Below are 14,207 nucleotides of genomic sequence, written 5' to 3'. Positions count from 1 at the left end.
CAGAAGAAGTGTCGCCCCCCCCCCCTTCTTTTTTTGACAAACATACATCACACAACACAGTTGGTGCTACATAGTCACTAAGTGCTGGGTCTTGGACCCTCTGACTTATTCTACCCCACAGGACAAAGAGGAGAAGAGTCAGGTTCAGTGCCTCGGTGCTCTCTGAACAATTGAGTCTTCAATTGTCTCTTAAAAGTAGAAAGGGACTCAGCAGAACGCACAGAGTTCGGTAGTTCGTTCCACCATTTGGGAACAACAGTCTCGTCTCCTGGGTTGTACAGCTGCACTGACACCACTCCCACGTACACCTCTGTGACATGATGCTTACAGTGGGACCAGACGATGAACCATTTGGTACAACCAAACCTACTGTTGATAGTGGCGGGGCGTCCTGCCGTGGGGGCGTCCTGCTGCCTTGGGGCATCCTGCCGTGGGGACGTCCTGCTGCCTTGGGGCGTCCTTCCGTGGGGGTGTCCTGCTGCCTTGGGGCGTCCTGCCGTGGGGCGTCCTGCTGCTGCGGGTGTCCTGCTGCTGCTGCGGGGTGTCCTGCGGGGGATCTTGGGTTAATCTGACTGTTTGCAAAGACACTTCAGGTAAACTTGTCTCCTGTCTCCAGGATTGAGCCTCTTGGTTCGTGCGGTTGTCCCTGATGTGTAACCCAGAGATGTGTGATGTCAATCAATCAAGCGTCAGGATTTACCTGGAGGGTTTCACGAATGTCCTGTGTCTTCGGCGCTCCAGCGGGGGGGGGGGGGGGGGGGGGGGGCCCGACTCACAGGTGTGTCCTATGATGCAGAGGTGTGCATTCACCTGGATGCGTATGCACTGACACCATTTTGACGCTGAGCGTGTCCAGCCAGGCGTCCGTGCTGGGTTCTATTTGCTATCTCAACTTTCAAAAACACAGTTTAATGACGACTTTGAGGAAATGACTCAAAGATACTTCCTGTCGTAGCCCCACGTGGCCCCCCACCCCCATCCCCTCCTCTTTCTAGGACTGTAGGAGTCTATTTTTGTCTCTTCCTTTTCGCTGTCATTATGTGGTTGGAACTCTATTTTTACTTTCTCTTCTCTACCAAAGTTCTTTCTTCTCCTCTGTCCCGCCGAGGCCTCGTCTCCAGCTCCAGGTTTAACCTCTAATTTGAAGAAAAAAGCAGAATCATCTGTGATGCACACTGCCCCCGTGGTGTAAGAGTGGTAACAGATCACAAGTGCACCCCCACCTCACCACCCACCCCCACCCTGCCACTTCCAGAGCCCACAGTACATATGCTTCCAATTGTCAGGGGACGAAGAGGAAAATCAAAAGAGACGCAGGAAGACGTAAAGTCCTGATAAGACGAGTTTGTTCCCCCTGCAGGAGATCGGATTTCACACTATTTCACACATTTACGTGGAATCTTCTCGAGATAAACAGACGAAGACAGAGGAGGGAGAGAGAGTTGAGCTTGAATCAAGGTTGAACAGCAAAAGAACGGTCGCAGACGTTTGCTTGGGCTTTGTCAAGTCAGCATAAATCTAGGAGGTTTTAAGCTGATTTCGGGGGTTGTGACGGTCTTTGACAGCTCAGCCTCAATAAAAATATGGCGGTTAAAATATGGTAGGTTAAAACCTGCCGCCATGGCTAGGAGTTCCGGGCTACTGGAGCAGGGAGACTTCAGGGCACTTGGATGACCTCAGCAGCTTGGAGGCATTTTCTGGTTTTATTATGGATTTTTTTGACCATTTAAAAGTCGGTCAACTTCCCCCTCAGGTGACTGCGACGTCTAACAGGGAAACTCCAGCAATGTTGTGTGAACTGAAAGTTCCAGCTGACAGCCCATCAGAGGACGGTGGTCAGATGATGACTGCAGTTTCATTTTTGATGAACTGAAGCTGAACTTGGAAACATTTCCATGGATGTAACGAAGCGTTTGGGCTCTGCTCCCTCTTCCTGGCAACCGTCTCCATTTCTTCCTCCCTCTGGTCAGCTGAGCCAGGATCGCTGTCTCGGGGCTCCTAGATCAGGGTCAGCATATCAGCTGATCTGCTCCTGTTAGCAGTGTCCGTCCATCCATCCATCCATCCATTTTCTTCTGCTTATTCCTATTAAGGGTTGTGGGGGTCTGGAGCCTATCCCAGCAGCTACGGTGGGAGGTGGGGTTCAAAACCCAGTGATCTAAAGAGGGGAACCAATACATGTCGCCTTGACTCTGTTAAACACTTCAGCAGCTGTTGCCTGATGCTTGTGAAGGTAAAAGCTTAAACGGAGATATGAAGTGGCCATGATGCACTGAGGACATTAAGGTCCAGACGAACAGCAGACGAGTTCAGTCATTAAAGGGTCGACGAGATGCTGCTGTTATCATTTCAACAGCAAACTCAACTGTGAGATGCAAACATGAAGGCAAACCTTTCCCTTCATGCTTACGTAATGAAACGTCTCAGGTGGCGTTCCTGAAAGGAAGGACGGACGAGCGCCCTGAGCACATCAGCGTCGGGCCCACAGCTGTCAGCCCCCCCTCAGCACCATTCAATGGTTGCAGCTACTGAGACTAACGAGTGTCGTGTGTGAACCAATGACAGAGCTCTCCTGCTGGGGGGATCCTGGACATCACCACTTGTTGCTCTTGGCTTTTTGCTCTTATTTAATGCCTCTCATCTTTCACTTTTGTCCATGTGAAGATCACCAGCTCTTTCCTGTGCTTCTTTGTGGCAGGAGGCTCTTCCCCACCCAGGACCAGGCCTCTGGCTGCAGCTGTTTTCCTGATATTTCAGCTGCTTAACAACCCGGTCAGATGCTTGCTCAGCATTCCACTTGTCTGCCTCGCTGACAGGGGCCTGTGTCCTTCAGCTCAAACACGAGCCGCACCTTCTCCTGCCAGCCTGTCAGGAAAAACTCATAGCACCAGATCTGGAGTCTAACAAGGACGTAGACTCACTGCGCTTCCCCTCTTCCATCACTTCTTAGTGACTCCAGAATGCAGAAAGAACCAGCCCCATATATTTAGCTTGAAGCAAACTGAGACTGATGCTAACAACAGCTAAACTGTTCAGGAACATCTCTCTACAAACTGGTGATGGTCAGTAATTCACCAACACTTTCATTGGAGATTAAACTAGAACAATTGAAGTGCCGCGTCGCACACTCATCAAGTCACCTGCCACTGTGAGGTCGTGAGGACAGGAGCCTGGAAGCGACTTATGTTCATTCACATCATCACCGCTTATTAGTGAGCTGTGAGAGTTTGATGTTCGTGTCTTGGTGCTCGAGGGCAAGTGTGAGAAGCTGCAGTACAATAACAGCATTTAGAGACAACCACATCATTTGCATGTCAGCTACAGAGCAACGTCAGAACAAGACATCCCGCACGAACGTGGAAACCGCAGAAACCGCCACTGCATCAAGTGTGTGAAGATGCCGCCGGCTCACATGTCTTTGTGTACCTGCTGGCATGTGTGAGGAGAAGCTGAGGAATTATTAACAGCTGATGACTCACGTCGTAGTGTTGGCGTGCAGAGCTCTGACATATCAGCAGAATGTGTTTGTTTCCATTTTCTGTTTGCATAAAGATTATATTTTAATTGTTATCATGAAAAATGGAAGTCCGATAGAAATTCTCCTGCACACACATGCACGCGCACACACTTGCACGCACATGCACACACACATGCACACGCACGACCATGCACGCACATGCACACACACATGCACGCACATGCACACACACGCCACCTATCTTAGTTTATGTGACTATCAACGTGTGTTTAACTCTCCTGAATGCTTCAGTGGATCAGCATGTGAGACGTATCAGAGCACTGGGGCAGGTTGAGTGAGCTGGGGGGGGGCACCTGGGACCACACACAGGTGAGGTAAAGCAGGTGAGTCCAGTCAGAGCTCTAAACGAGTGAATGTTCGGTGGGACATGTAAACACTGAGGATGGGGTGGCAAGCGCATGCGCATGTTTGATAGGATCACTCATCGAGGGTTGAGGTCGTTCAAGACACCTTAATTAAACATTAATTACTACTTTGGCAGATTGTTTTGATTTTTACAAGCAAATGAAGCTGAATCGGTGTTTCTTTTTTGTAATAAGAAGTAACATAAACTACTTAGATTTGCTTTGGCTCATCCAACGGCGAAATCCTGTCATCACAGCTGCTTTGTTTCTGTCGCCCATTGATGATGTCACAGCCTCTAACATGATGGATGTCACTGGAACTCAACTGCAATTTCTGAGTTTCTTCGGGAGGAAACCTGTTTACATTATAAACTTCCAGAAATCCCCACAGGACGACGGCAGCTGCGAAACCGCCAAGACCAGGCGACTGTTGTCCGCAGGATGTGTGGACCAACAGCATCAGCGACTGTGACTGGACAGGGACACTACAGTATATTTAAAGAATACTACTGGAGGGACTGAATACCTCCAACAATACCAGTAACCTGCTGTTCATGGTGATTGACCTGAGTTTGGTTGAGAAAAGTATGAATTAAATATATAGAAATGAACCGGATGTTTTGTTGACGACAATAAAGAAGAGTGACTTTAACACAATTAAATTAAAAGAAGAAGCTTTGGTTTTCCTGCAGAGACAAAGACAGTTCAATGTTACTGTTTCTGTTCTGAGGTTCATTAGAAATCTGGTTTGACAACAAGAGACAAACAAGACAAACACACATACACATACACACATATACACACATACATACACACACATACATATACACACATACATACACACACATACATATACACACATACATACACACACATACATATACACACATACATACACACATACATATACACACATACATACACACGTACACACACATACATACACACATACATATACACACATACATACATACACACTTACACACACATACATATACACGTACACACATACATACACACATACATATACACATACACACACACATACATACACACGTACACACACATACATACACACATGCATATACACACATACATACATACACACTTACACACACATACATACACATACATATACACACACATACATACATACATACACACATACATACATATACACACATAGATACACACACACACTTACACACACATACATACACATACATATACACACACATACATACATACATACATACACACATACATACACATACATATACACACACATACATACATACATACACACATACATACACATACATATACACACACATACATACATACATACACACATACATACACATACATATACACACACATACATACATACATACACACATACATACATACACACAGCCAAATGCATGTCTTTTTAGCACCGGCGCCTGCAGGCGTGTCTGAGTGCATGCACAACTGATCACATGGAAATGTCAACGCTTTCACGTCACAGCTTTCAGTCACGTGAGTAGGAATTCCCTCACACTGTACGTGTTGCTAGGTAACGTGCACCTGGCCACACAACAACCACACAGACCGCCATGGCAACACATAGTGATCCCGCAGGCTGTGACCCTGGCATGTGGCGTTCAGTGAGCTGTTCGGCTGTCGCCTCTGCAGTGTGTGATGCATGCTTGAAGATCACAGGAGACGATGAGTCCTGGCGTGTCCTCTCAGAGACTCGGGAGAAGAACAATTAAGTGCTGGATTTCACAATGTGCTGCACAACAGACACACGCACACACACACACACACACCGGCTCTGCTTTAAGTCCATAATAGTAAGATGGTACATTTCTCAGGAGATTAAGATGATGGTGCTTTGTTCCAGCACGCCTGAAATGATGGGGATTAAACGGCGGCAGCGTGTGTGACTTTGTAGCAGCTCGGAGTCATACGTTCAGTTCAGCTCAACTCAGGTTAACATACTGCTGACTGTGACGTGTCCCTGAACAGTACTTCATCCAAAAAGTGAATTTCACCTCTCCAGTACTCACTAATGGAAGTATTCAGCTTACTACAGTAGCTTACTACCTTATCACTTCTTAGTGACTCCAGAATACTGGAAGAACCAGCCACGTGTTTTAAGCTTGACGCTAATGGAAACTTACGGCTAACAGCAGCTCAACTGTCCAGAAACATCCGTCACCAACTCTCCAGGTGGTCTGGTAGAATCCAGGTCTCCTTGATCCAGACGGGGGATCAGGGATCCACGGACACTTGGACTGGAGATCAGAAGAACCTCACACCAAGCGGGACCAGCTGGCATATTCAGCTGAACCAACTGCTTCATGGTAGTGCAAAATTAAAGATAAATATATGGTGATAAAACCAAACATCAGTGTCCATGATGTCATTTCCTTAGAATTCGTTCTGAATTGCATTGTTCTTTAAGAAAACTAGTAAAAAATATAACTGACCAGTAAAATTAAGCTTTGATGCAGACACAAGTTCAAAGAGACCTTAGCGAATGTTCACGTAACGTTTCCAAGGAGCTGATTCTTGTAACGGTTCTTTGGTGCAAACGAAGGGAATGAAGGCCCAACAATCCACCTCACACACGCAGTGAGCAGAGGCAAAGCTTCAGGGTCAGGGGTGGTGGTCCTGGGGTAGCAAGGCTCATGATGAACCACATTGAAGTCATTGTCCTGGGCCCAAAACATATTAGAGACAGCCTATCTAATGAGACAGGTACCCTGGATGGCACCACCCTGGCCCCCAGCACCACCGTAAGGAACCTAGGAGTTCTCTTTGACCAGGATCCTTTAACTCTCACATTCATCAAATCTCCAGGACGCCTTCTTCCATCTACGTAACATTGCTAAGATCAGACACATCCTGGCTCAAGAAGATGCAGACAAACTAGTCCCTGCTTTTGTCACTTCCAGGCTGGATTACTGCACCCCCCTCCTACCAGGCTGGACTAATAAGTCCCTAAAGACTCTCCAGCTGGTCCAGAACGCTGCTGCCGCGTGTTGACTAGAACTGGTAGCAGAGACCAGGTCTCTCCTGGACTGCTTCTCTGCATGGCTCCCTGTCAAATTCAGAACAGAATTTAAAATTCTTCTTCTACCATCAAAGTCCTCAACACTCAGGCTCCTTCATCCCTGACAGAGCTCCTAGTCCCCTATGATCCAGCTAGAACCCTTCACTACCAGGATGCAGGGTTCCTGCTGGTTCCTAGAGTTCTAACAGTAGAATGGAGCCAGAGCCTTCAGCTATCAGGCTCCTCTCCTGTGGAACCGTCTCCCAGTTTCAGTCCAGGACCCAGACCCCCTCTCTAGGTTTAAGAGCAGACTTAAGACCTCCTTGTTGATCAGGCTTATAGTCAGGACTGCTTAGGCTGGCCCTTAGATCTGCTGCTATAGGCTCAGACTGCTGGGGATCTCCCATGATGCACTGGGCTTCTCTCTCCTCCTCCTGTCCTCAGACGTGTTACTAACTCCTCTTCTTCTCCCCTCATCCCAGATCCTGGTGCTGCTGGAGGAGGCTCCAGACCTGAAGAGGCTCCAGCTGCCACCCGTAGCTCCACCTGCTCTGTTAGTAAAGTGTCATGAGAGAACTTTTGTTGGGATTGGGCGCTATAGAAATAAAACTGACTTGACATTCTGAGGAGGAGTTCAGTTCGAGTGAAGTGAGCTGCAAGAACCGCATGTTTTCGCTGTGCAAAAGCTGCGTTTGACTCTGATGTTTCTTAGCATCATCTGCGTTCCTGAGGAGGAACGAGTGCCGTCATTGCATTCACCAGCAGGCAGGTACCGGAAATCAGTGAGTTATGGGCCACCAGCCAATCGGTCACCTCCCCTTCAGTGCCAGCAGGTGTAGGGAAGGTGACCACCTGCCGTCAGGAAGCAAAGACCGGGCTTACTGGGCCTGAACATGCTGTCCAGATAATCATGTCCAGGACTAGCGACCATCTCTGTAGCGTCGTAGACGTAACACAAAGAGACCTGATGGCTGGCCATGTGATCTGCTCTCCATCAGCTGATTGTAGCTCAGGCACGGGGGTCAACTGCTCAGTGTTTTGTCACCAGCTACGTTGACATGGACAGCAGCAACCTGAATATTTCTTTCATGTTTTGATGAGGTGACAGAATATTTCATGAGAATAGTTCAGTCATATTCAGGTTGATATGCTCATGGGACTGAAGACACACCCACATGACGTCCCTGCGTTGTATGTCAGACTTGATCACCATGGTGATGTCATCTGTTGCCGGTGGTGTGTTTGTCCTCCCCTGGTCCTCTGCCCTCCACTCGTGCTCACAGAGCGATGAAGGTCTCAAGCCCACAGCTCACTTCAGGAACGTGCCTGAGCTCAGATGACTGCTCAGGTGTTAATCTGATCACTCGCTGCTCCAGCTATGTCCTCATCCAGGTTAAGGCTCAGAGTCAGAGTCCTGGTTTAATCTGGTTAACGAGACGGTGCATGAATGAAATAAGGTCAGTTTTTTTTATATTTAAGTTGTATTAAAACATCATCAGACGACCTTGCAGCCAACTAACTTGCCTCTGTATGCTAACCAACGTCACCAAGAAAAATGATTTGTTGTTTTGTCACTCAAATGTGTCCATCATTAAACGCTGAGAGTTGTGGAATGATGAGACAGAAGACCAGTCTGTTCCCACCCCTCAGCCCACCAGGGACCAGCAGCAGGGTGGAGGTGGAGCCTGATCCCGCAGCCTCCATCTGGGGGATCAGAACGCTCAGTTGTGTGAGTGGCCATGTTGGTGCTGTGGTTCGAGCTGCGTTTGAACTCGACTGGGTTTACCTGACAGCTGCGGTAAATGTTGGGTCATTTATATGAATGAGGGACAGGTCCCAGTATAAACCAGTACAGTTCTACCACCACAAATAAAAACCTTCGAAAGCACTGTTCTGGTACTTTTCTTCAAGGAACTCATGGGTTCCTGGGGCCCACTGCTGCCTGAAGTTCTGGGGAGATCATGCAGGTAACTGGATTTGATTCAGTTGTCAAGTGACTTTTAAGATAGATGGCCCAGTGGAGCAGTGGTCCTCACTGTGGCCCCCAGCAAGAAGGTTGTGGGTGGAGCCCCGGCTGCAGCACGGGTTCTTTCTGGGTGAGTCTCCATGTTCTCCCTGTTCCTGCGTGGGTTCTCTCTGGTACTCCAGCTTCCTCCACAGTCCAAAGACATCAAGAGGGACCAGGTTAATCCAGACTCTAAATTGACCGTAGGTGTGACTGGGAGAGCCAATGGTTGTCTGTCTCTCTATGTTGGCCCTGCCATGGACTGGTGACCTGTCCAGGGGGAAGGCTGCTGGGATAGGCTCCACCCCCACCACCCTGAACAGGAGAAGAGGTAGAACATGGAGGGATGATGGAGGGATGAATGGATGGATGGATGGATGGGGATGAATGGATGGATGGATGGATGGATGGATGATGGATGGATGGAGGGATGGATGGATGGGTGGATGAATGGATGGAGGGATGGATGATAGGTGGATGGAGGGATAATGGATGGAGTGATGGAGGGAGGGATGATGGATGGAGGGATGGATGATGGATGGAGGGAGGGATGATGGATGGAGGGATGGATGATGGGTGGATGGAGGGATGGATGGATGGATGGGTGGATGGATGATGGCTGGATGGTGGGATGGATGGATGGGTGGATGGATGATGGCTGGATGGTGGGATGGATGGATGGGTGGATGAATGGATGGATGATGGGTGGATGGAGGGATGATGGATGGAGGGATGGATGGAGGGAGGGATGATGGATGGATGATGGATGGAGGGAGGGATGATGGATGGAGGGATGGATGATGGGTGGAGGGAGGGATGATGGATGGAGGGATGGGTGGATGGATGGATGGAGGGATGGATGAATGATTGAAAAAGGCCAAAACAACCTTTCGTGAGCGCTGAAGTTTCAGAAGCGTTTAAGTTTCCACCAAACGTTTCTATCCATAATTCATGGAACAGGCCAGTGAGAATCGATTGACAGGAAAGATGGAAGTGTTCATGTTCATGTCAGACTGAATTTTTAATGAGTGAGAAGGTGTTTGCTAGGGTTTGCAGTAATTAATTTTTTTGTTCTGCAAAAAACATGTCAAATGCATTACAGTGTTTATTACAGTATTTTTTTAACGTCTTAATACTTGCAAGGACAGAAAACCCTTTGCCCAGTGCTGTCCTGATCACTTCTGATCCCTCCCAATCATTCCTAATCTCCCCTGATCCTGTCTGATGGCTCCTCATCCCTCTTGATTTCCACTGATCACTCACAATCACTCCCAGTCATTCCTGATCGCTCCTGAACCTTCCTGATTACTCCTGATCACTCCTTAGCTCTTCCAATCCCTCCTAATGCTCTCCCGATCACTTCTGATCCCCCCATTTATTTCTAATCTCTTCTGATCCTTCCTAATGCTATCCTGATCATCTTGGATCCCTCCTAATGTTCTCCTGATCACTTCTGATCCTTCCTGATCACTCCCAATCATTTCTAATGATCCTGCCTAATGCTCTCCTAAACCCCCCTGATGCTAATCTGATCACTCCTGATCCCTCTCGATCCCCCCTGTCCGCCATCTCCTAGGTGTCGGCAAGTCTTCGTCTCTGCAGCAGCTCTGCCTCCTCCCACTGAACGCAGACACAGCTGCACTACCTCAGTGGTAAAAAAAACTGCATCATGCATGTATCCACTGTCATGGTGACCTTTGACCTTTGACCACACATATGTTTTCAGCTCATCCTTGTGACCAGGACATCTGAAGCAGGGCCTGGAGGTTGCACCAGTACAACACATATAGGAGTGCTGTGGTAGCAGGAGCAGCAACAGAGGGCCCGGGGAGGGGGGGCGGGGTGATTGACATCGTGTCAGAGAGCCGGTTTCCCGCCAGGCAGCGTGTCCTCACTGATCAGAAGAGCATCAGGGTCACCAGGCCATTCTGGACCAAGAACTAGGTCACAGCCCAGCTAGCGGGGGAGGTCCCAGGGTGAGGCGCCCTCCAAGTTTATGAGATGGTGACTTTGTTCCAGCGTGCCAAGTCAAACAGACATTTGGGCAGAGGGCCCGTGACCCGCGAGGCAGGCTGGAGGGCTGAGAGGTCAGCGAGCAGCAATAACAGTGCAGCAAACATGAAGCAAGGACGTGTTGATTTCTTTGGAACGATCCGCCTGTGTGGGAGACTGTTGCACCATTTCCACGTGGTGTGTCTCACTCTGTGCTTGGGAACCTCACAGCTCACAACATCACACGCTGAAGGAAAAGACAGAGGAAAGACAAGGTTCCTCTCACTGCTGTCTTTTCTGTGTCTGTCCATCGACGGCCCAGCGACCAGAGCTTCGGTGGTTCAGGCAGGCAGATCCGGGTCATGTGATCAGCTGCAGGAACTCCTCATGTGATTGGGGGCAGGTTGCTTAAACTGCTCTACTGCTCTTGTATTTTCTCTGTATTTTTTGATGTATTTAGTACTTTCATGTTCTTTTATATTTATGTTCTTGCTAAGGGACTGCAGATGTTAAAGAGCATTTCTGGCTTATTTTCAGACTAATAATGATGTTCATCAATAACTTCACACATTAACTTCAGCTTAGCTTGACAGGTTGAGTTTAGCCTAACTTGACGCGTTAACTCCAGCCTAACTTGACAAGTTAACTCCAGCCTAACTTGACACGTTAACTTAGGCTTAGCTTGACATGTTAACTCCAGCCTAACTTGACAAGTTAACTCCAGCCAAACTTGAGACGTTAACTTCAGCTTAACTTGACACGTCAACTCCAGCCTAACTTGACACGTTAACTCAAGCCTAACTTGACAAGTTAACTCCAGCCTAACTTGACACATTAACTCCAGCCTAACTTGACAGGTTAACTCCAGCCTAACTTGACAGGTTAACTCCAGCCTAACTTGACAAGTTAACTCCAGCCTAACTTGACACGTTAACTCCAGCCTAACTTGACAAGTTAACTCCAGCCTAACTTGACACGTTAATTCCAGCCTAACTGGATACGTTAACTCCAGCCTAACTTGCCATGGTGACTTCAGCTTGGGTTCATGTTTTCTCTTTGATGCAGCTGAGGAAAGGCAGACCTGCCTGACTGCAGCCCTGTTGTTTGATTCAAACCCTTATATTTGCCTTGTGAGGCCAGGAGGTCTGATGCTGCTGCAGCCGCATCTCCCAGCCGTCCCTCTGATGACCAGTATTGATCCTAACAGTCATTCTCAATGCAGCTGCTTTGGACACTTGATGTAAAAGCCTTCAGTGCCTTTTTCTTCTCAGCCACACGTGTCCGTCCGCAGTGTGGACGACCAGCAGGATGGAAACAATATGTGGGACTGTAAACCGTGTTTGTGAGGCCTTTGAGGCAGTTTTCCATGCTGAGATACAGTTACAGTTTAAAGCTGCTTTATATATTTCCCAGTTGATATGATCCTACAAAAACAAATGAGGTGATGCAGTAACAATGCTGCAGTTTATGAGCTTTATTGTAATAAACATAAACCCAAGAGCAGGTGGAACGATTGTAGAATGGTGGATCCCCAGGGCCCGCCAGAGTGTTCAGTGAGTGAATCACAAGCTGAAGTATTCAGGGAGGAAACAATGGCCCGTAATTAGAGAGCTGCATGCTGAAGGCTTCCAAACAATACTGGTGCTCTGCTGGAGCACAGTGTGTGTGTGTGTGTGTGTGTGTGTGTGTGTGTGTGTGTGTGTGTGTGTGTGTGTGTGTTTCCATATATGTACTGTTTGTGTCATTGAAATCAAAATGCAAAGGACTTCCTGTGTGACATTCCTCTGCTAACTTGATCATGTTCAGTAGCGGCCTGGGAAGTGAGTGACCTCACTCCCACTCTCACATACACATGTGCGTATGTGAGAGAGACAACCTTCCTCCTGAGCTGCCAACAGTTGTCCCTCGGTCTATGACATGATAACTTTTCACAGTTTTCACACATGTAATCTAAGAGTCTTGTATAATGATATTTCTCCAAATGTGTGTAGAATTCAAGGTTCTGAGCCGCGTCATCATCCATGCGGAGGGAAACCTTGAACTGTGGTGCATCCCGTCTGCTGCCAGGACTCATTGTTATTCCTAGAAACCGCTGTGAGGGAGCAGTTGTTTGAGGAGATCACACTGCTCGGGCCTGTCAGTCCGTCTCTCAGTCTGGAGCCACGGCAGCATCTAAGGACTTGGACTGAAAAGAATATTGAGTAAATGATTACCAGTCAAAAAAGAAACAAGCAGCAGCCATTTTTGCTCAATCTGGTGTCCCTAAACAATCGGTGTTCACTTCCACATTCCATGAGGAACCACAGACGGTGGTTCTTCATCAAGTGAGAGCAGGGAAAAATTCACTGGGACTGGGACTGGGATCTCGGACTGGTACAGGGGCTGGGACTGGGACTGGGATCTCGGACTGGTACAGGGGCTGGGACTGGGACTGGGATCTCGGACTGGTACAGGGGCTGGGACTGGGACTGGGACTGGGATCTCCACCTGGTCCGGGGCATTTCCTATTTTTGAAGAACGTGGTTGCAGTAATAAATTCTTTTTCAAGGGTGAATTGTTCTAAATCTGGAGCAGTTTGATTACTGGGGACTGGAGGCTGTCATGGAGAAATAACCCACCATTGGTCACCTCTGGTCTCCTCAGTCCTGAGCTGCCTTGTCGCTGCGTTTGATACCCACTCTATTTTTGCAAACATACATATTGATCACGTGATGTGTCTGTTTGCTGGTACACCTACCGACGCTACCATGGTGTCATTTTGTTCATAATTACAGAAATAAAATCGCACCTTCAGATTTAATCCATGTACTTTATAATACACGGACATCTTACAGAGAACGTCAGCAAGGTTGTGTTGAGCTGCGTTGTCATCAGTTGACACCAGAGATGAAGTTTAGGTGATGCACTCACTTCCAGCTGACTGACACACGCAGCTTCTTCCTGATTCATGACCTCAATAACCATGCTTGGCGTCTGTTTCTTCACATTCATAATAGAATAGAACGTAAAATCAACATCCCAGCTTGGATGTTTGCTTCACTGTTGCCTGGTTTTGCTCCCATTTGCTGGAATCCACAAAAGAACCACGAGTCCATCACAAGATGCTCTGTAAGCTCCTCCTACTCCAGGATCAGTTCCCATCAGCCTCAAACCAGGGGCAGAGGGCGAGTCGGACCCTGGCGCAGCCCGATCGTGGTCCAGTGTTCCCCCAGCAAGACAGAAGACACCAAACTCTGTGCTGGATTCGTCAGAGCACAACAGAGTAAAAGAACTGCGAGCCTCTTT

The 14,207-nt window shown here is 48.0% G+C and overlaps 1 protein-coding gene across 1 annotated transcript in view; it reads right to left on the bottom strand.

The window, feature by feature from the left end:
* Positions 1-12,526: 12,526 nt before the first annotated feature.
* Positions 12,527-14,207, bottom strand: part of LOC147250126 (AP-1 complex subunit mu-1-like) — a 32,806-nt gene continuing 31,125 nt past the window's right edge. Inside the window, exon 4 of the mRNA XM_086225035.1 lies at positions 12,527-13,107. Coding sequence (XP_086081161.1) covers positions 13,072-13,107 — 36 coding nt within the window. The 3' untranslated portion in view covers positions 12,527-13,071. The remainder of the gene's footprint in view (positions 13,108-14,207) is intronic.

Source organism: Aulostomus chinensis, chromosome 14 (assembly GCF_037954235.1).
Source record: "Aulostomus chinensis isolate RoL2024-O1b breed Wild chromosome 14, RoL_Achi_v1.0, whole genome shotgun sequence".
In the NCBI taxonomy this organism is placed as follows: Eukaryota; Metazoa; Chordata; class Actinopteri; order Syngnathiformes; family Aulostomidae; genus Aulostomus; species Aulostomus chinensis.
Note: the sequence above shows the minus strand (reverse complement) of the source record. Positions and strands in the feature narration are given on the sequence as shown.